General features: G+C 48.6%; 1 protein-coding gene across 1 annotated transcript in view; it reads right to left on the bottom strand.

Annotated features, from left to right (window-relative positions):
• Positions 1–2654, bottom strand: part of RAB6B (RAB6B, member RAS oncogene family) — a 57577-nt gene extending 54923 nt beyond the window's left edge. Inside the window, exon 1 of the mRNA XM_058552951.1 lies at positions 2518–2654. Within this exon, the coding sequence (XP_058408934.1) occupies positions 2518–2587 (70 nt within the window). The 5' untranslated portion in view covers positions 2588–2654. The remainder of the gene's footprint in view (positions 1–2517) is intronic.
• Positions 2655–22122: the final 19468 nt, after the last annotated feature.

Here is a 22122-nt window from a genome sequence, read left to right as displayed (position 1 = left end):
CAGAAGGAGCGGCGGTGATGGCGATTCCCCCAGCCCAGCAGGTTCAGGGATGCACATGTCCCCTACCTAACTGAGGGACCCCGAAAGCTCTGTAAAATCCAAGGTAAAAAACTAATGACACATCCAGGTGGGAGGAGGCTTTTTAGGGCCCTACGGCTCCTTGCCAGAAGGGACCAGAGTGGTCAACAGCCAATCTCACTGATGGCAGAGCCTTTCATCTCTAATGACCATGTTCTAACAGCCCACAAACCCTGCCCCCAACCAACTAGCCCAGCATTCCCCCAGGTCACCCAAGCCAGCCACCAGCCTGGCCAGAGAGTGGCAACCCTCACCCCTCTCAGGAAGGCTCCCCAATTCTCGGCTTCCCCAATTCAAGGTCATCTTATTTCCCAATGACATGTTAGTGATTGGGAACAGGAGATCTGGGCTCCAGACCCAGAAGTGTTAACAACTCACAAGGGGACTCTGGGCAAGCCCTCCCCATCCCTGGGGCTCAGACTTCACATCTAAACATGCCAGGGCAGTGGGTGCTTCACCTGTGAGGCCTTAAGCTCTCATTTCTGTGACTTCAGGAGCAAAGGGGGTTGCAGGGCTCAGTCCATCAGGAATTCTGAGGGAGCCCAGAGTTTCCACTGAAACTTACCAGAGACATTCTCCTCATCAAGCCCCTGGTCCTTCACTGGTACATGTTCAGACTCGGAATAAACAAATGTTTACTGAGAAACTACCGGGGTCCAGGCCCTTTCAGAAGCACCAGGGACACGTGAAGGAGGAAGGGAACTGCCCTCAGCAACCATTTCACAGAGACAGAAACCAAGGCTCAGCGAGGCCTTGAAATCTGCTCAAGGCAGCACAGCTAGGAATTAACTCCCAGGCTGCCTGATCCCTGCACAGTCCTCTCCCAGGGCTCCAGGCCCGGTAAGATTAGCACTGGGATGTGAAGACCCCCGAAATCCCTCAGGCAGGGGAAGAGTGAGCTCTAGAGCTGGAATCTATTAAGATCAGAAACTCAGAGTCCAGGACATAGGCCTGGCTGAGTTGATTTTGTTCTGAAATGCTCAGCCTGGCCCCAAGACCCATCCTCACGTTAGGGCCTGACCACCTTCTGACACCCTTCTCTGAACCATCCATCCCAGCTGATGTGTAGCAGCAGACAGGAGACTGCCACGTGACTCCACATGTGCACACACCACAGGAGCACTGTCCCCTGAGCCCAACCAGGTCCTCCCAAGGTTGCCTGTGTCTTGGCGCCTTGTACAGACAGGCACTAACCCAGGTGAACTGGACCAGTCTGTAGAGATAGAGCTGGGGCTCCTGCCCCCCAGAACCACCTTCTGCCCGAGTACGCTGGTCAGGGCCCAGTTTGTCGCCCTGCAGCCCCAGGTGAGAGGCCTCTGGAGGGATGCTCTGAGAACCACGCCTTCTTACAGGTGCCAGAGGGGTCCATGCTCTTCAATCTGGTCTTTCCACCTTGGGACCAACCTGGGTTTCAGAGATGCTTTCCCCGGGGAGGCTGCTGGGCCGCAGGGAAGCCATTTGTCTCCCCCTCCCCCCGCCCCTGGCCGGCTGCCACGGTGACCTCCCCTCCCCCAAGAAGGGCGGTGAGCTGGGAGGTGGGGGTGGGACGAATTCCGCCGCCAATGCTCTTGGGAGGGGTGCTGGGAAGCCAGGCAGGGCGTGTCGCCTGGTCCTTTCTCTGCCCAGCGCCAGGCTTCACGGTCTCTTGGTGCGAAGCGCCCCTGTACGACCCCCCACATCTACTTCGCATTGGGGAGCCCTTGCTGTCATCGCCCAGATCCCTGAGCTCCAAAGAGGCTAACACACGCCAGCGAAGGGCAGCGGGTCTAGAACCTTCTGTGCTCGGTCGGCCTGAGCACAGGGGAGCCAGGGGAGGTAGGCGCCCTGCTCCCCCAGGCCTGCACTCGCTCTTTCCAGATGAGACAGGTGCAGGTCTTCTCTTCGTGGCCGTCTGCCCCAGGGTCTCGACGTGCCCATAATTCCGCGTGGTTCGGGGCAGGGTCCGCAGGGAACCCCTCCAGTGCAGCCGGGTGGGGGGCGGCCAGACGCCGGCCCCGCCTCGTTCTCCGAAGAGGGGCGCTCGTCCTCTCCCCGACCCCGCCGGCGCCCCCACCACCTGCGCGGTCGCCCGCAGCCGGTGCCGCAGTGCGAGCCAGCGAGCCCGGCGCCCTCACGCCTCGGCCGCCGCCGCCAAGCCAGCCGCCGCCCTCCCGCCTCCCCGCCGCGCCGCACCTGCACCCGCACCCTTAGGCCCCCACCCCAGATCCCACCCTCACCCCTGCCTCTGGCCCCAGCACCTCCTCGGTCCTTACCCTGGGCCCCTCCCCTCCCGGCCCCGCCCGAGCCGGCCCCGACCTCCACATCCCCATCCCCATCCCTCCTCTCCACCCGGGCAGGGACGGGCCGTTCCGAGCCGGGGCCGTGGGTCCCAATGGGGTGGATGATCTAGCGGCGGGGGTCGACTCGGCGCCAAGCCAAGAGAATAAGCGAGGAACTTACCGCTCTGCTCCCCCAGGAACACCAACTTGAATTTTCTCAGTGGGTTCCCAAAATCTCCCCCTGCGGACATGGTGCTGGCAGCCGGGGCCGGGAGAGGAGGAGGAGGAGAAGCGAAGGAGCAGGGAGGGGAGAGGAGGAGGGCGAGGGGAGGCGGCCGGCAGTGCGGGAGCCGGAGGGGGAAGGGCTGGCTGCGCGCGTCCCTGACACCCCAGCTGCGTCCCTGCCCCGGCCTGCGGCTGCGTGTCCGGCGGCGGCGGCGGCGGAGGAGGAGGAGGAAGGCTGGGCTGGGCTGGGCTGCTGCGGGCGGCGCTCGCTGCGGTGCGAGGCGCGCGCTCTGGACGCCCGAGGTGCGGCGCGGACAGCCAGGCGCGGGCGGAGCGGGGCGCAGGGACGGCGCGCGGGGCGGAGGAGCGCTCTCCCGAGCCGCGCGATTCGGCCCCCTCCCGCCTCCCTCCTCAGCCGGCGCCTGCGCTCTGCGCGCTCCCCAGCCTCTGATGTCATGCGGGCCCGCGGCGCTGCGGGGCTGGGGGGCGTCCGCCTGCCCACCCCGAGTCCGCACTCGGGCGGGCGAGAACCACCTTGCCATGTGTCCGAGAGGCCCCCGGATTGGGCGGTCTCTCCTTGCCCCTCTGCGTCTGTCTTCTCCACTCTACCCTTCCTTTGACTCCAGAAAAATGACATGAAATTGTCAGGGGACGTTTGTTTCTGGTCTTTGAAAACCTAGATGCCATCCCTTCCTCCACCTCCCGCGACACCGATGAGCCTAGCCGTCTGAGAAGACGGAAAGGAAGGGAAGTGGGGGAGAGCCAGGGTGTGGTGGAACATGTGGGCACAGACGGGTTCGACTGTCACTCCGTGTGGCCTCTAGCCTGCCCTCCCCTCTCTAGGCCCAGATCCTTCTTCTGGGCACCTCTGTAGGTTCGTAGGTGTCCCTGCAGACCTGGCCCAGCAAGACAGGAGGACCAGTATAGGGCGTGCCTAGCTGAAGCCAACCGCTCCTACGGGTTATTTTATGCTAAATCAGCTGCCCCATGGGAGGGAAGGAGCAATGAAGCCCGGAATATCAGCGCCGCCAGCTCCTGGACAGTGCCCTGGGTTCTTTGACCCTGGGGCTGCCAGGCTGACATCGGCACTGCTTGCCCTGGCAATTAGGTGTATCCAGACAATGAGCTCGCGCAGGACAGGACGGCGACCTCCCTTTCGCCTCCATATTCACCTGACCGATTGCGGCCCACAGAATAAATGGGTGAGTGGGTGAGAGCAAGGAGCAGATGCCAAGTGTTAGAAGCGCTCCCAGGACAGCCCCATCTAAGGCATTCTGGTTAATCGAGGTTTTACAGAGCTGCCTCTTACTGTCCTACCACAACATAATCTCCTTCTTTTAGGGCTGTTCAATGAATATTTATTTGGGATTATAACCCAAATGTTTGGGAACAAGCCATGTGTGTGTGTGTGTTTATACAGAGAGAGACAGGAAACTTCACTACCACAGTTTTTCTGGGGGACATTTTTTCCCCTCTTTCTTACTTCCGGGATTTGCTTGCACTGTCTCCTTATCTGTTTCCCTGGGTTGTTTACCTAGAGTCTCTCTTCTCTCATTGCTTGTTAAAAGCCAGAGAGTGAGTTCCATGAAAGCAGCAGTTGAGGCCCCACTATGGGATCCCAAGGACCTGGCTGAGAGCTTAGTAAATAGTTGTTGAATGTTTCAATGAATGTCTAGAACCCAAATCAGAGCAACTGTTCTATTTCTCAGAGTCACTTTTGGTTTGGAGCCCCAGGGACTGCAGGTCATCCCTCTGGAATGTCTACCCCACCATACCTGGCAGCAGGCTCAGGGTCACCCTCCAAACTCCCACTCTGGTCTCGCAGGAGACCGCGTTCAGCACGGGGCTGAAGGAAGCCCTGGGAGAGGAGACTCCTAAGCTGCAGCCCTTCCCACTTCTGTGAGTGGTCCCTTTTCAGAAGGGCCAGGGGAGTTACAGTGAAGGCACCCAACCAGGCGACACTCCTCCAACCTGCACGTTCTCTAATACCTGGGGCTGTCTTCCTGCACCCTCTCATCCTGTCCTGAGGACATCATCGGTGGCAAGACAAAGCAGTTGAGGCGTGACAGAAAGAGTACCGTCTTTTAGGTAAGCCTGGGCAAGTCCTGAACCTTCCCTGATCGTCTGGTCCCCCACACATAAGGTGGTCTGGCAGTAGAGGAGGGAGCGATGGGACATGGGCCCCTCTGGGCACCTCCTAGCCTCTAAGTCATCCTGTATGCTTAGCAGAGCCGGTGGGCTGACTCTGGGCCAGGATACCTTGTGGGACTCTGCCAGGATTCTTCCAGTTCAAATGACAAAAACCCAATGCCACCTACTTTAATCCCAGCAACATGGGCTGGCTCATGCAGCTGGAGCAGATACTGGCGTTGCTCGCAGAATGTGGTCATCGTGCTGTGGAAATCAGGGTCTGCTCTGCTCCGTGTCCCTCTCCTTCTCCACCTTCTGTCATTGCTTGTCTCCCCTTAGTTTGGGTCTTGTCCTTGACCCGTCCTGGAGCAGACAGGCTTTCTCCAGGGGGCAAAAAATCTGAAACGTGGCCACTGTGACACTAATTATGGCAACCCCACTGGAACGAGTTTCTTCCACATGGCATCTTTGTGTCCAATTCTTTAAAATTGTGTAAAGCTTCCTGTTGAGTATGTACGATGTATATGTAAGTTGTAAAGAAACCTATCGTAATGAATGCCCTTTTACCCTCCACCCAGCTGGAGAAATCAACCTTACAATATAAGGCCTCCAGTTATTTGCCTCCCACTCCCCTCCCTTCTTCCCTCCCCAATGCAGAAATCCAGAACCCTGGCTTCTCTTTGAATTTTATCACATTTGGACGTGTCCTTCAACAATACTTTGTTTTGTTTGCGTTTGTTAAACTTTACATAAGGTATCAAACTGTATATTCTCCCCTATGACTTGCATTTTTCTTAACCTTGTGTTCCTAATATTCCTCTGTTGATGCATATAGCAGCAGTTCTTCATTTTCACTGCTGTTTAGTATTCCACTGTATGCTCCAATTTTTAAATCATTTTCAGTAAAATGTATCTAGTTAAAAAATTTTTTAACTTGAAATAATTGTGAATTCACAGCAATAACATCTTACATAGCCAGAGTACGTTAATAAAACCAGGAAATTAATGTTGGAAAATGCACCCAGTTTTCTTTCTGCTATTACAAACAATCTTGCTATAAACATTCTTTATGTTCCTCCTGATGCACCTGAAGAAGTCTAAAAGTTTTCTGTCTTGCTAGGCTGCCCCTTTCCCAGTCCTTTGACAAGAGAAAGCAAGCTTTAGCTGGGGCCTTTTGTTGAGTGCTCAGTGGCATTTCTGAGTTGCCATCTTCTTCAGTTCCAAGTCCTGGATACATGAGGTAAAAAGAAAACCCCAGGGAACGCATTGCTGTGTCATTTCCTTGGGCCCCAAGGTCCAAAGCAGGTCTGCCGTCTTCTCTCCACCTTTCAGAGTTTTCTAATGTTTGTTTCATACCTAATATCTAGAATGTTCAGTTGTATTTAGCAAGAGGAACAGGGAAAAGTGTGTCCACCTCACCTTTCTACCTACACATTTTAATATAAACTTTCATGGAAACATACTTGCATAAAAGGCAACAAATCACAAGTGGATAGCCTAATGAATTTTTGCAACGTGAACATGTCCGTGCAACCACCACTAAGATCAAGAAAAGGACTGTTACCAGTACCCCAGAAGTCTCCATCATGCCGCCTCCTGGTCATTACACTGCTCCCACAGGGAAATAACTATTTAGATATGTCAGCATACATTGGTTTTGCCCATCTTTGAGCTTTATATAACTCGAGTCAAACAACATGTACTCTTTTGCCTCTAGCTTCTTTCTTTAAATATTGGGTCTTTGAGAGCCACCCATGGTGTTGCATGTAGTAGTAGCTGACTCATTTTCACTGCTGTGTTGTGTTCCATTGTGTGACTATATCAGTTTATTTATCCACCTATTGTAGAGGGACATTTTGGTTGTGTCCAGTGTTTGGTTATTACAAATATTACTGTTATGATATTCTCGTACATGTTTTTTTTTGTGTGTGTGAATATATATACCAAATACATTTGTATACTTCTGCTGGGTATATACCTAAGTGTGGAAATGCTAAATCATAGAGTATGTATATTTTCAGATTTAGCAAATATTTTCAGCTTTCCAAGCACCAGTGGTATAAGAGAGTTCCAGTGTTTCACCTCCTTGCCCACACTTAATATTGTCAGTCTTTTAACTTGAGATATTCTGGTGGATTTGTAGTGATTTCTCACAGTAGTTTTAATTTGCATTTCCCTGATGCCTAGGAAGGTGTTATCTTTCCCAGGCCTAGGAAGATGTGATCTTTCTCTAAGGAGGATTTGCATTTGTTTATGCCAGGCACCAGGGAATCCTAGCAAACTGATGTTTCCTTAATCCTGTTTCAGAGGCTGAGATGACTTGAAGCTGGCCTGGAATTTCTGAGAGAGCAGGTCTACTTGCAGGCCAGGTTTATAACCAGGCTGAAGTTCTTCAAGTTCTCATCCCAACATGAGGCTGTCTCCTTGGGTTAGTCCTAGACTCCAACTGTTTACCGCATTCCTTTGAGACTGACTAAAACACCACTCAGGCTCTCAGCTGACTTGTCCAGAATTAATGAATGCTCCCAGGGCAGAAGTGGTCCAAATGTTGGGCACATCTTTCTGGATTCCTGTTTTCTCCAAGGTCTAGGTCCACTACTTCTTTACTATTTTGTTCTCTCTCCAACATCTTCAAGTATATTTTTTAAAACTGTGCGTAGTTTTTCTTGGTGTCTTGAATGAGTTACCTATTCTTCTGTCAGAAGAGCACAGGGTTCTTTTTTATTGCTTCTTCATTTTACCAATATTCTCCCTTATATCTTTGAATATAGTTGCTGTGGTAATTATACTCCTCTTACGCTGTTGGCCTGTCTGTGGTGTGCATTGTGTTCAGTTTGTTGTGCACCTTTTATGGTGGTTGCACTCCTCAGCTCTCTACTGATTTTGGCTTGTGAGCTCCCATTTCCCTTGTGGCTACCAGCTGCCCCATCTGATAATGGGTCAGGGATCTGGTGAAGGTCTGTTTCTGCCCCTCTGGTGAGTATGAGAGGAGGAGTGGGGTGAGCCCTAACAGGGGGACCCCCTGGGACTCGAGAATTGCCACTCAACATCCCTTTTGCTTTTGTTTCACAGAGAAATTTCTATAGTCAAGGATTCCTCTTTAAATTCTTTGAAAAAAGCAGCACTGAAGGAAGACAAAATCTTTAGAATGGTCAGCCACCATCCACGAGGAGGTCACCCACTGTCCTTGCAATGGTCATCTGCATCCACGAGGGTTTGGAGGAGAGTGGGATGGAAGAGTAAATGCCTGGGCATCTGGTCAGCCTGCATTTTTGTTTATCAGAATCTCAGCTCAGCATGGCTCTGATGTTACCCTGGCGGTTCTGAACAGCCAAGCTATTGTCACTGATTTCTTTCTTCCAGTGGCAGAGGCCACCAGTCATCTTCCCTGGGAATATGGGAGAGGGGAAAGAACAGAACTTAGAATCTCTCCTCCACTCTTTCTTCCCACTTCTGTACCTGCCACCCCCACCTCACACTGCCACTAACTGTTAACATCAGCTCACTCCAGCTTTAGTCTCCCAGGGGTTAGTCACAATTTTTATATTAGTTCCTCCAACTCATTTCTGTAATTTCCCTATCATTGATTTTTTTTTAGAGGCAACCAGAAGACAAGGCTAGTTCATTATCTTGTCGGGCACTAGTATCTCTCTCTCTCCTCCTCCTGGAACTTATCATTATTATTAATGTCCTCTTCTTCCTCCTCTTTCTCTTTCTCTTTTTCAACTCTAGGTTTGATTATAGTTGCTTATCTTTACTTTGCAAATTACTCTACAAGAGAGTTTTTAAAATTTATTTTTATTTCTATACTCTTTCCTCTTGATTTGTTTTGACTTGTATTTTTCATGAATAGCCTTGATCCAATCATTCTAGCTGTGAATCACTCATCTGAGTGAGAAACTGAGCTTCTCTCATGTCAAGTTCTTACTGAGGTCCATTCAAGTGGTGCTTCCAGGCTGCTTAACCTACAAGGGGGTGGGAAAAGTAGATGTTAAACTATGTGTAAATTGGCAAGTCGTGTTCGGTGCTGGCTAGATGGCCAGAGAGCTAAGCAGTGGGTGGACTGATAGAAATAAAATGTTAGGCCAATGATGGAGAAGGTCTGAATGAGTCCAAATATGGGCAAAATTTCTCCCCCATGGTCTGAGGTTGTAATCTTTGCTGATGACTCTTCAATAAAGAGGAGATTGGTTACTGTAAGAAGATTAGAAGCTTCAATTATTGGGGAGATTTTTAACGGAGAGCTCCATGTTTGATAGGATACCATAAGACCCACAGCCTCTCTTGCAAGAATTTTCCTTTGGGTGAGAGACAATTAGGGTGTGAGCTCACAGACCTCCTTATTGTGTTCATGGAATGCTGTGGTCTTCTCTTGATGGCTGGGAAATGGAATGAGATCAGAAGAGAATCTTAGAAGGAGACCACTCCCTATTCTGTGGAAGGTCTGGGTTTGAGTTATCAGTGATTGGATAAATTGATAAACTGGTTGGATAAGTAGATGAATCAAAGAAGGGATAAAAGGATCCATGGGAGATATAATGGACTGACTTGTGAATGGGTGGCTTTGTGGGTGAGTAGATGGTTAGATGAATGTCTAGATGAGTGGATGTATCTATGTATGTATCCATGTGTGGGTAGATGGATGAATGTTGGAGCGAATAAATGCAGATAAATGGATGGATGGGTGAATGGAAGGATGATGGTGGATTGATAGCTGGAATAGGTGGAATGTCTAGATAGATGAATGGCTACATATATATGTATGTAAGTTTGCATTACGTGTGTGTGAATGGAGTAATGAAGAAGTAGTTAGATGGATGTTTAATAGATGGATGGTTGTAACAGATGCATAGATATAAAGCTGCATAGGTGAGGAGTAATGGATAATGAGCAAGTATATAAGTGAACAAGGGCAGTGGATAACAGATAGATAACAACAGGGTGAGCTTTGAAATTAGGCCTGTATTTGTATCCTGACTTTGCGTGCCAGCTGGGTGACATTGGGTAAAATCTTTTAATTTCTCTCTAAGCCTTGGGAAAAATTTAAATATTCAAGAAAAAAATAAGCCACAAGTTAGAATTAAAAATTGAAGGAGAAATATTGTTGAAAATAAGTTCTTTTGAGAACAAAAACATTCAAGAAATAAATATCATTAGCTGAGAGAGGTAAAGGTCTTATCTGAGGTTAAATTTCTATGAATCGAAATGAAGATTTCAGGAGTGGAAAAGCTTTGGTAAAATTTGGAAACGTTTAACTGTGAAATGATATTCATAGAAAACATTTAACAAATTATGGTTAGAAACTAAAATATAAATACTATTTATGTAAAACTATTACTATCACGATATGTGAAGATGTGAGGGAGGGGAAAGGAAGGCTCTCAACTTAATGTCCTCATCTTTCACATCAGGGCGTCAAATGATAATGCCTAAATTGAAGTATGGAATGTAAAAATGGTTAATCTCAATGTATTTTTTTCCTCCAAACTCTCTTTTTATAATTATAGAAGGATCTTTAAAAAAAAAAATCTCTTGAGGTGAATAAACATTTATTTGAAATTTTATAATTCTTTCAGATTCCTTTTGATTTATTTTTCAAGTTTTAAATACAAATGAAATTAAATGCAATAACATTACAAATAGCATATATAAAATAATCACATATTTGTCAAAATATTTCTATGTATCTATTTAGCCTTTTTGGAACACATGCATGAAAAGATATCTAGAATGATACCCTCCTAATGTAAATGGTAATTGTTTATGAGCAGTGGCGTTTGAATTTTTTAACCTCTATGAAATGCTTGAATAATTTATAATAAGTATGCATTCTTTTTACAAAACTCATACTAGTTTTCCTTCCTATAAAAGAGAAAAATATTTAAAAGTTAATTCTCTGCTTGTTCTAATCTTGTGATCATTACCGTAAGTCGTTTATTTGCAGGAGTGCTCTGGAACCTTCTACAGTTTAACTCTAGGCTTACTGTTAATTCTCTTTGGAATGTAACCCTTAATCTCGAGGCCATAAAAACTGCAATGCTTGTTTTATTTTGTACGTTTGTTAGAGAAAAGCATAGTTATTAAGATGCTTGTTGTAAAAATTATGAATGTTCACCTGAGTTGCAAACTATATTTGTGGTAGGAAATTGAATTTGCTCACAACCACTTGACAAGTAATCCTTGACTATGCCCCCTCTGACCTTGTTGTAATTAATCTCTGAGTATATAAACTAAGTAGAGTCTCTGAGGAATAAGAAATTTAATGGCAAGCTTTCTTCCTTAAAAATATTTATGCAAGATTTTTTAGCATAGTCATTTTAAAATAAAAAGTAGAATCTCTTTTGTGACAATTATGGAGTCGTGGGGAGTGGAGGGACAGGATGCCCAGCTCCCCCAGCATGGAGCTTTATTTGGTGGGATGCTGGGAGCACAGCAAACTCCCTGCCAGCTCACAGCTAAGAGGGGGCTGGTTTTTCTTTATAATCACTAAATTATATATAGAAAGGAAATGCCTACTGGCTGGCCAACTCGGTTGAGAACCAAAATTTTAGAAACCCTGTCTTGAAGAAGTTTTCTTTAAGAATTTAGGGTTCTGGCTGAAAGGTGGTGTACTAGCTTTCTACGGCTGCTGTAACAAATGACCACAAATTTGGTCAGAATTTGTTCTGACCAACAGAGAATAACAGAAATGTATGCTTACAGTTGTGGAGGCCAGAAGTCCGAAATGAGGATCACTGGGTTGAAATTAAGACTTCAGGAGGGCTGCGCTCCCTCTGGAGGCTCTCGGGGAGAAGCCATTCCGTGCCTCTTGCAGCTTCTGGTGGCTGTGGGCATTCCTTGTCTTGTGGCCGCTTCAGTCCCCTCTGCCTCTGTGGTCCCATTGCCTTCTCCTCTTCCGTGTGTGGTCTTCCTTTGCCTCCATCTCATAAGGACTCTTGTGATGGTGTTTAGGGTCCACCTAGATAATCCAGGACCATCTCCCCATTTTAAGATCCTTAACTTAATTATACCTGCAAAGTCTTTGCCATATAACATAACATTCACAGGTTCCAGGGATTAGAGTGTGGACATATCATTGTAGGCCATCATTTAGCCTATCACAGGTTGTAAAATAAATGAAGAGCTAGAAAAGTTTCTCTCTCCTCACACTGCATACATGAAAGTTTCTGTCTGAAAGCTGTGAGTTGTGAGTCTACTCTGATCTGAATTGTGAAGCCCTCACCTGGGAGGTTCCCGTTACTGCCCCAGACCAACGCAGAGGCCCCCCCTTTCCTCAGGGCTCCCCTGGCACCCATGGCCACCTGTCCTGAGGCCTCTCTGCAGCTAGAGGAGAAAGCCTCAGTAGAGAAGACGCCTACGCTGGCTGGTCTGAGTGTTTGCTCTTTTGGATCTGGGCAAGGACGGGAAGGCAGAAGAGGGGGTGTATTGATCCATGAGTGGCCGATCTAGGGCTTTCATGCTTCCAGCCCCTACTTGTTTCAACAGGAGTCAGTTCTGACCCCAAGTGTTTCTTTCCTTTTCCTACCTGTACACGGGGCGTTGGTATGGAGCATCATTCACATTTAAACAATGGGGCCCACGATTTATGAGCCAGAACAAAAAGGGGGCACTTGCTGTGTGTGTGTCGGGATGTGTAGGCCCTTCTCTGGATGTGTGCCTTCTGCTTTGCACCCCAGAAAACCCCCATAGTTGACTCCACTGAGGCCTGGCAGCATGGTGTGGGTTGAGAGGGCCTCCTGGCGCTCTCCAGCTGCACCGCGGCTGAGTAACTCTGTCCCACTGTGGAAGTGTGAACGATGTTCCCCACGAACAACACCCCAGCACAGTGAGGTGGGAGGAGAGGGGAGCTGTGTCTCCAGGGATCCTCACTCAGCACATATGAATCATGGCCACATGAGCTTGTCTATCCAAAGATGTGGAGTAATATTCTGGGGTATTCAGATAGACAGCACAGTGGTTTGTAGATTCCTGACTCATTGCCTTAACAACCAGAGGTTTGGTGAGCATTGCGTCCCTTTCCTCTGCCCTCCAGGTGCCCTACAGCCTGAGGGGGGCCATTTTTGCAATCTTGTAGAAAGCCGAGTGAAAGAGTGTGATGTTTAAACTGTAAGATGTGTGTAAACATATTAAATTAGTTTAAAAAATTCATGGATAAAGGACTGGGCTTTAAAAAAACAAAAACTTTGCTCTTGAAATAGGTAGCTTGTGAGTATGAAATTAAACTATATATTAATAATTAAGCTTCCATTTAACAAGTAAATATTGTGCTCTGACAAGAAAGAACAAATATGTGCAGATATTTTGGGGGTAAAAAGCTGTTAATTATAACATTTTAAGTTCCAGATGAATTTTGAACAATAAAGATTAAAATGTTATTATAATTTATACTGAATGTTAAAACTGATAATCCTATTTTTTCCTCATATAATTTGTTTCTCCCGTATCAGACAGTGCAGACTGAGGAAGTGGGGAATAAAAAACTCACTTGTTTTCTTCATTTTATTAAGTTTAAAAATAAAAAATCAGACTTTTGGCTTAAAGCCATCTCTGTCTAAAATAAGGTACAGGGCAGGTGGTGCCTTGCAACATGGTAATATTGGCCCTCACTTAAAAAAATAAATATAAAGGTAAATTGGGGCCGGCCCCATGGCCTAGTGGCTGAGTTCAGTGCGCTCCACTTCAGCAGCCCGGTTTGGTTCCAAGGCGCGGACCTACACCACTTGGCAGTGGCCATGTTGGGGCCATGACCCTCATACAAAATAGAGGAAGATTGGCACAAATGTTGGCTCAGGGTGAATCTTCCTCAAGCAAAGAGAAAAGGGGTAAGATTGGCAACAGGTGTTAGCTCAGGGTGAATCTTCCTCAACAACAACCACAAAAAATGTAAAGATAAATTGGTAAAGTTTTATAGTTGGAAATGCTTTCCATTTGGGGGCATTTCGGTACAAAGACCATTTATTTAAAAAGATAACAACATGTTTTTGTATAATAAAACCATGAATGTTGATTTTAATCTAAAATGTACTCAAAACCCCTAATTAAATAAACCTTTGGAAAATCAAATCTCAGGTGTGAGTTTTACGCTAAGGACAATTCTGTGTTTTATCCCTGGGGTGATGGTGCAGTTATAACAGTGCCCAACTGAGATACGTGCATGACATTTTGACGCTTTATACTGTGAACTATAATACTCAGAAGTCCATAAAGCCTAACTATACAGCTCCATGAATTATCACAAAACAATGTACCTACCATGAGTTCGAGAAGTAGAACATTGCTACAGTCACAGAAGTCTCCCTCATGCCCCTCTGAGCTACTAAGCCTTCTTTCCTTCCCAAATGTAACGACTTTTCTGACTTCTAACAGGGCAGTTTAGTTTGCCTGGTTTGGAATCCCTGGGTGTGTATTTTTTGGTGTTTCAGTTTTTTACTCAACAGAATGTTTGTAAGATTCATCCATGATGCTGTGGTTACTGTAGTTCATTTATATTCATTGCTGTATGTATTGTATATGTATGTGTGTGCTTGTGTATGTGTGTGGTGCTGTTTCCAGGTTGCGGCTATCACGAATTACATTGTTGTGAAACATCTTGTACATGTCTCTTCACATGCTCAACTTACGTCTGTTGGGTATATACCTAGGAGTGGAATTTCTGGGTCAGATGATATGTACGTGTTCAGCTTTAGTAGAAAATGCCAAAATGTTTTCAGAATGATCACAGCAATTTATTCTCCCACCAGCAGTGTAGGAGAGTTCCTATTGCTCCATAGCCTTGCTAATACGTAGCATCATCAGTTTTTTTAACTTTGCCATTCTGGTGGAGATGGAAAAGAATCATGTTGTAGTTTTAATTTACATTTCCTTGATGACTAATGATAAGTACATTTTAATATATTTGTTGGCCATTTGAATATACTCTTTTGTGAAGTATCTGTTCAAGTCTTTTACCCATTTCTCTATTGGGTGTATCTTTTTCTTGTTTATGGGTAAAGGAGTTTTATGTAGAGATTCTGGATGCAAGTTGGATATAAGTTGGAAATCTCTTTTTCTTCTCTGTGACTTGCTGTTTCACTCTTTTAATGGTGTTTTTGATGAAAAGAAGTAGTTACTTTTAATATAGTTCAATTTACCAATCTTTTTTATGGTTAGTGTACATAAGAGATCATTACTGGGGTCATCCATTTCCCCAAGAGAAATGAAAACATGGATCCACAAAAAGACTTGTACACAAATGTTCATAGCAATTTTGTTCATAATAGTAAACAAATTGTAAACAACCTAAATGCCCACATGAATGGATAAACAAATTATAGTATATTCATCCAATGGAATACTAACCAGCAAAAAAAGGAATGAACTATTACTTATACATACTACTACAAGAATGAATCTCAAAAACATTATGCTAAGCAAAAGAAGCCTGACACATAAGAGTACGTATTGTGGGATCTCATTTACGTGAAATTCTAGAACAAGTAAAGTTGTTTGTAGTGAAATAAAGCATATCAGTGATTGTTTGCATGGAGAGGGAGTATTGACTGCGAAGGGGTATTAAATTTTCTAGGGGTCATGGAAAGGTTCTATATCTGGATTAAAATGGTGGTTGCATGGTTGTATACATTTGTCAAAACTCACTGAGCAGCAAGTAGGCTTAAAATTAGTGCTTTTTGTTGTATGCAAATTATGTGTCAAGAAAGCTGATTTTCTAAAAAGCTTATTTTCTATTGTTTCCAAGTTTTGGGTCTCATCAACTAGAAGCCTGGAGTGCCATTAAGTGAGACAGAGAATTCAGTGAAAGGACGTTTGGGGAGAAAGATGCGGGTTCAGTTTGGGCTTCATTCTCTTGTAGGCCCAGATCAGTCACCGGGCAGTCACTGCTGATTCCTCACATCTTCTACCCGGCAGTCATCTACAAGGGTGTTATTTCTCAAACACAGCCTTTCTCTCCTTCTCCAGACCCCAGTCCTGGACTGGTCCTTTCCAACATTCACTTGGATTTCCAGTGGCTTAGCTTGACTCTTAAAGGGTTTGTGTATGTGTGAAAATTTAAATACCCACAGGGGCTAAGCAGGTGATATGGGGACCACAGCATCCCTAAGAGGACAGAGACCACCCGAAGGGGTGCTCTCTACTCAGCTTGCGTCCCTTGTCATTGAGCTGGAGTCCTGGCCCAGGGTTTTTTTTCAAGAAAAAATCTGAGATTCAAACTCGCCCAATGTTTGCAACTAAGTTAAAAACATAAATGTCATGTGGGCCAATGAGAACCCATGTGCTGGGCCCAGAGACAGCCAGTTCCCAGCAAATGCTTTATAACTGGGCACATTCTGGCCCGGAGAGCAGCTCTAGCACCGTCTCATGCTAACCCCAGCACTCTGGGCAGCACGCAGCCTGGCTGCCGGGATCCTGTGGGCACCGGGGATGCTCTTATTGTCACTGGTCCTGCCCTCAGCTCTGGAACCCCTGGAGCACCCCAGCTCTGATTTTCTCCAGTGCCAGTGTCCCCAGTAGCCATAATGACAAGATGGAATCCTCCTTCCTAGGAATCTACCTTTGCCAGCCAGGCTCCTTTTCCCAAGTACACATGTAGCCCCTAAGGCCTTTTGAACTGAGAAATCTGGTTGCATCTTGCCTCTGTTAAAAACCTGTCAGCAACTGCCCATTGCCCGCTGACAGCACCCAGTTACTAAAGGAGGTGTGCTCAGTACACCCTCCCTCCAGAGCCCACCTCCCACTACACTCTGCCTTGCAACTTGTAACCCTGCGCTACCTACCCCTGCCCTCCAAGCAGGCATACCTCAAGCTTTCCCACCTCAGAGTCTTCACTCCTGCAGTCTCCTCTGCTCAGAACCCCTACATTCTAAGGCCTCTGCTCAACAAACTTGCCCTATCTTTCCATATTTAACTGGGGTTTGCCTCCTCTACTCCTGATCCCCAATCTGTTAGGGATCATTTCTGTGAGACCACCACATACCCCCTGTCTGCACTTCTCCGTCACAGCACCATTGCACCTGTAATTGATTATTAGCCAATTGCAGCCACACAATTTGTGTGTCTTCTTGGTTCTGTCTGTCTTTCTTCCCAAATTGTAAATTCCAAGGGGGAAGGGGTTCTGTTTGTCTTGTTCACTCCCACAGGCCCAGTGCCCAGCACTTGCCTGCTGCCCGAGTCTGCACAGGAAGGGAATTGGACACTCCCCCAGGTGGACAGTGCCCGGGGTACGGACATGGGTTTCTCTCTGACACCTGCTCCTGTCTCAGCGCCAGGCCTCAGGAGGTGCTCTGGGAACTGAGGAAGGAGAGACTGAGGCTGTCTGAGCCCCTGCAGCCCGGAATGGTGGTTCTCAGAGTGCAGAGGGCGACGCTGTGGGGAGGCTATGACTGCATAGGTGTGAGAATGACCCCACCCTGCGGGCTGGGTGACCCCCCCTGCCCGCGACAGGTCGGAGAGCGTGGGGGAAGCCCTGTGTGCCCGAGGGCCTTCTTGGTACTTCCTGGCATCTTTTTCTCTCCTTTCCTTGTTCTTTAATGTGTTTATTACACTTTCGTACTGAAAATGGAGATAGACCAGACGGTGCTTTGTCGTGGGGGCAGGAGAGAGGAAAATCTTCTAAAAGCAATGTCCGGTGGCCTCAGACCCCGGCCCCTCTTGGGCGGCCAGACTAGGGGGATGCATGAGTGGGGTGGGGGTGGGAGACCCGCAGGACCGAGGGCACCGGGGGCCGGGAGCCCCGCAGCAGAGCGCCTGATCCGGACGCAGAGACTCTTCCTCCGCGTGCCTTTGGCTCGCGGGGCGTGGCGGCTCCGCTGTCTCACCGCGGGGCCTGGCGGAGGGGGGCGGCGCCCCCTGGTGGCCCACTGCCACTCCGCCTGGCTCACGGCCCGGCGACGCGCCGCTCTCTGCAGACCCCAGCACCGGGCTTCCCGGCGTGCGCCGCCTCTGTGGAAATGAGAGGAAAGCAGACGGATCCACAGTCCGCTGTGCCGCAGGTTCCTCGTCTGTGAAATGGCATGATAATTGCATCTCATAGGGCTGTGGTGACGATTAAAGGTGCAAACTTATGTGAAGAACTTAGGGCAGTGTCTGAGCGCTCAGCACACCTGAGCTATGGAAACTCGGCTTCAGGAGCCCTTCTGGAGTCTCGGTCTCTCTGCAAAGGTGCCTGGGTCAAGGAGCCAGACAGGAACAGTGTGAAACCTGCCTCTGTCCCTTCCCAGTGTGGACCCAAGGGAGAGCTGCTGCCTCGGCCGATCCCCCAGTTCCTCTTCTGTAAGCTGGTGGTCGTGAGGTGTAAGGAGAACCAATGTTTAAATAGATGTTGGTCCCCACATGGGACCTCTGCGGTCACTTTTATGGATTTAGGTGTCCATAGAAGGGGACTCCTGGTATATATGGTATATGATGGACCACAGAGCAAAGAGAAGAGGGTTAGCAACACATTGGGGGTCTCAATGGGCGCCCCTTTAAATTAGTTGTCCCGTTCTGTCCTGAGACTGTGCCTTTCTGACTCCTAGCTCCAAGCCTCCAGCTCCCAGTACCCAGGTGGGGAGAGAGAGGAGGTGGGAGAGGAAAGGAGGGGATAGGGCAGCTCCCACCCCACCCTGGGCTGGGGCTGCCCTGGAGCACTGGCCAAGATGAAGGCTGGACATGGGTGGTCCTCCAAGCGTGCGAGGCGGGGGCTCCCTATGAGTGTGCTGGGCAGGGCTGGTGTGTGCTCCGAGGGTATGGTATGGCCCACTCAGGGGCCCCTTCCCAGTGCGGACTCCAGGAGGGACCCTGAGCTAGGAGTACCTTCCTGGGACTGCTTGGCTGGGGCTCTGAGGCCCTTCCCCCAGGCCCTCAGTGGGAAGAGGTGGGCATGGGCATTGACCCAGGGTCTGGACTAGGCTGGCCCCACTACTCATGGCCTGGTGTAAGCCAGCCCTCCAGACCCTCCAGGAACCTCAGCCTGGACCTGACTGGCTCTGCAGACCTTCCCTCTGCTCTCCTTCACCGGCCCTGTGTCCAGTGAGTCTCACAACTTGCACAGGTGTTCCTGCTTCCCTACCTTTCCTTGGAACTTCTGCACCTTGGAGTCTCTTGAAAGGCAGTCCACCCTGCGAGACCACGATCCAGCCCCTTCTCTGATCCCTCAAGGAAATGAGCTTGTAGCACTTGTACTTTGCCCTCTGATAAGGTCTTATTCTTGCTCCTAATTATATGCTCTTGAAGGGCAGGGACCATGTGTTTGTCATCTTTTGTCCTCATCTACATAAGGTACTAAAGGAATAAAAGACGGCAGGAGTGACAGCTGGAAGGGGCCTCATTTTCTCCATTCTTAGGGTAGGACTAGTTGTGCTGGCCTTCCGGGGCTGGCTTCCACTGCGGATCATCTCGTCCCTTCCTCCTCCTCAGGGAGCTCGCTTGGCAGCTGTCCTTCTCTCTACCTCCTCAGCCTCCCTGATCCTTTGGCCCTCTGCCCCAGCAAATCTCTCCCATCTCAAGAAAACTTTCCCTGACCCTGCATCTCTCTTAGCTGCCACCCCATCTCTGCATCCTCTGAGCCACCCTTCTTTCCCACCTCCTCATCCCTCCCTCCTACAGGCTCAGCCTTGCCTGGAAAGCATCTGCTGGGACCCAGCATTGATGCTTCCTCCTTTGGAAAACTTTTCCTGACTGTACCCCTCCTCCCCCAACAGCCACCCAGGTTGCCCCCAGTGGTAGAGGATTCTAGTGCTTGTCCATATCTGCTTCGTGTCTCTTCCGAGCTCACAGGAGGACTGTCCTTCCCCACCCCCATGGCAGTCAGGCAGGGACTTGCGACGAGTTCTGGCCAGTGGGCTGGGAGCAGAGGTGAAGCATGTTACTTCTGGGCTAAAACGTTTACTTACCAGTGCAAGACCTTCAAGGACTTTCTACCCCTGCCTCATCGATCTGGCTGCATGTTGTCAAATGGAGGCACCTCAGGGTCCAAGCAGACTGGATTACTGAGCCGCCATTTGGAGGCCACTGCCCTGGAGAGTCACCCAGACCGGCAGTGGACTTTAGGTGAGCTGGACTTTAGGTGAGCAAGATATGCACTCCTGCTGTGTCATGTGACAGATTGGTGAGGTTTGTTACCACATCATAGCCAAGCCTATCCTGACGGAGGTAGCAAATAAAGGAATTCGTTAAATGAATGGAGGGCTTTGTAAACTCTCAAGTGCACATTTTAGGTACTGTTATTGTCATCAAGGTGTAGCAGGCGCCTGGAGACCAGGGACTTCAGCAAGCTGGGGTGACCCCTGTGTAGGGTGGCAACAATGCAGGGGTGGGGATGGGGGGTGGAGGGTGGGTGAACGGGCAGGGTGTGTCTTGGGAGAAAAACTTTCCCTCCCTTATGATTTGCCAAGGGCTTGTCCAGGCCCTGTTTCCATATTTAATCTCTGATGAAAGGTTATAATGAATTGGGTGCTATTGGCAGGAAATGGATATTTCTCCCAGGGGTTTAGTTCTTGTGGTTGTAAAAGAGAGGATTTTGCTCTTGGATTTGTAGTTTCTCTCTGTCTCTGTCTCTTTCTCACACACACACACAGCCCCTGCTAATCTCTCTGGGAATCTGTAATATATTTTAATATCAATTTGATACTGTCTAGATTCAGCCCCAGCTTAACTGCCTCTCTCCATCTTTGAGAATGGATGGAGAAAATCACCATGTGGCTTTGTTTCCTAAGCAGGAATCTGCCAACCCGTCACCAGGTGGGGGTGTTGCCTTGAAGGTCTGTCTGTGTGCAGATCTCTAGGCCTTTTCTCCTGAAACCTTTTCCTCTTTGTCCCTTTTCTCCGCGATACTCCTTTAGCTCATGGTGCTGTAGGGCGAAATCGGCCTCAGTTAATGAACTGCACTGACCTTGCTGCTTGACCAGAAGGTGGGAAATGGAATATCCCCTGGGTCTCCCACCTCCATTACCCACCTGACCGGCCTCCATAGATTTCCCCACCACCCTCCCATGGGCCAGTGAACTTCAGTGGGAACAGAGGGGCCTCCCCCCAGTTCCAGAATGACTCAGGAGGGGAGCTGGAGCTGGAGCTGGAGCTAGAGCAGACAGAGGCTGCACAGCCTGGTTCGAGTCCAGGTCTGGCCAGGTATTATTTGCATGAAGTTGGCCACAATGGTTACTTCCTTGATTTCAGATTCCTTATCTTCAAATGGGACCTTAATATCAGTCTGGCCTCCAACAAGGGGCCAATGGGAGGATCACTCCAGAGGGCTCTGGGCCAAAGGATAACTTATGGAGACATGGTGTTTGATTCTCACTGCATTCTCCCTCTCCTATGCCAAAAATGTTCAAAGAAGGATGGAGTAAAAAGGTTCCTGCAGACCTTTCCTTTCGTGGCTTTTTCATTCAGCCCTTGAGGGACTGGGAGGGGGAGTGGAGCAGAAGGGTGGGCTTCTTAGGACTGAAAAGGGGAGGAGGGCATAGTTGGGGATGCACAGGGAGGTGGCCCTTACCCTGGGATCTGGCCTCTGCAGGGTTTCCAGGCTCAGGGGGGAAGCAGGACACTAGGGGCCCTCAAACTGGGAAGGGACAAAGACCCGCAGTGGCAGGACCCAAGAACCTGTGGATGGCTGCAGGAGCCTGACCCAAGGATGGTTGATGTTGAATTTCCAGCCAGCCAGCCGGATGAGGGCTTGAAGTCAGACATGACTGATTTAAAGAAATAACTGTGACACATTTTGCAATCTCAGGCTTGTAGAGTAGAATTCCACTCTCAGCACTGGTAAGAACCTAGTATAAATGTGAGCTCTTGGATGGTTTTCCATGCCCACTATCTCCTGATTGAAGCTGCCCAGGAAATCATATTTGTAGGCACCCTTCCCCTTGTCACCCTTCACTCACATTGGAACTTACCCAAGGCCTGTCGAGTCTGTACATGTCTCACTGGCCTAAGCCCAGGTGGGCATCCCCAGGGCTCTGCTGCACGGATGACCCACCACACAGGGTTGGACGACCACCTGCATTGGCCTCACATGAGAGGCCAGTTAAAAGTGCCACTCGTGGGCCCCTCAACCCCACAGAAATAGACTCTGGGGCTGGTGGAGGGGGCTGGGAATCTGCATTTTAACACCATCCTCTATAGGAGTCTAACACTCAAGGCAGTTTGTTAAGCTTTGCTCTAGAAGTAGAATGAAGGTGACATTATATTCCCTGCCCGCAGCTGAGAGGAAAGATTTACTGTGGGAGTGGTTGTATTGGCTGTGGCCAAGGGATCAATGATGATTATGGTTTTTTTTTGTGTGTGTGTGTGAGGAAGATCAGCCCTGAGCTAACATCTGCCAATCCTCCTCTTTTTGCTGAGGAAGACTGGCCCTGGGCTAACATCTGTGCCCATCTTCCTCACCTTTATATGGGACACCGCCACAGCATGGCTTGACAAGCGGTGTGTCGGTGTGCGCCCGGGATCCAAAGCGGCG

The sequence above is a fragment of the Diceros bicornis genome, chromosome 2 (assembly GCF_020826845.1).
Source record: "Diceros bicornis minor isolate mBicDic1 chromosome 2, mDicBic1.mat.cur, whole genome shotgun sequence".
Lineage (NCBI taxonomy): Eukaryota > Metazoa > Chordata > Mammalia > Perissodactyla > Rhinocerotidae > Diceros > Diceros bicornis.
Note: the sequence above shows the minus strand (reverse complement) of the source record. Positions and strands in the feature narration are given on the sequence as shown.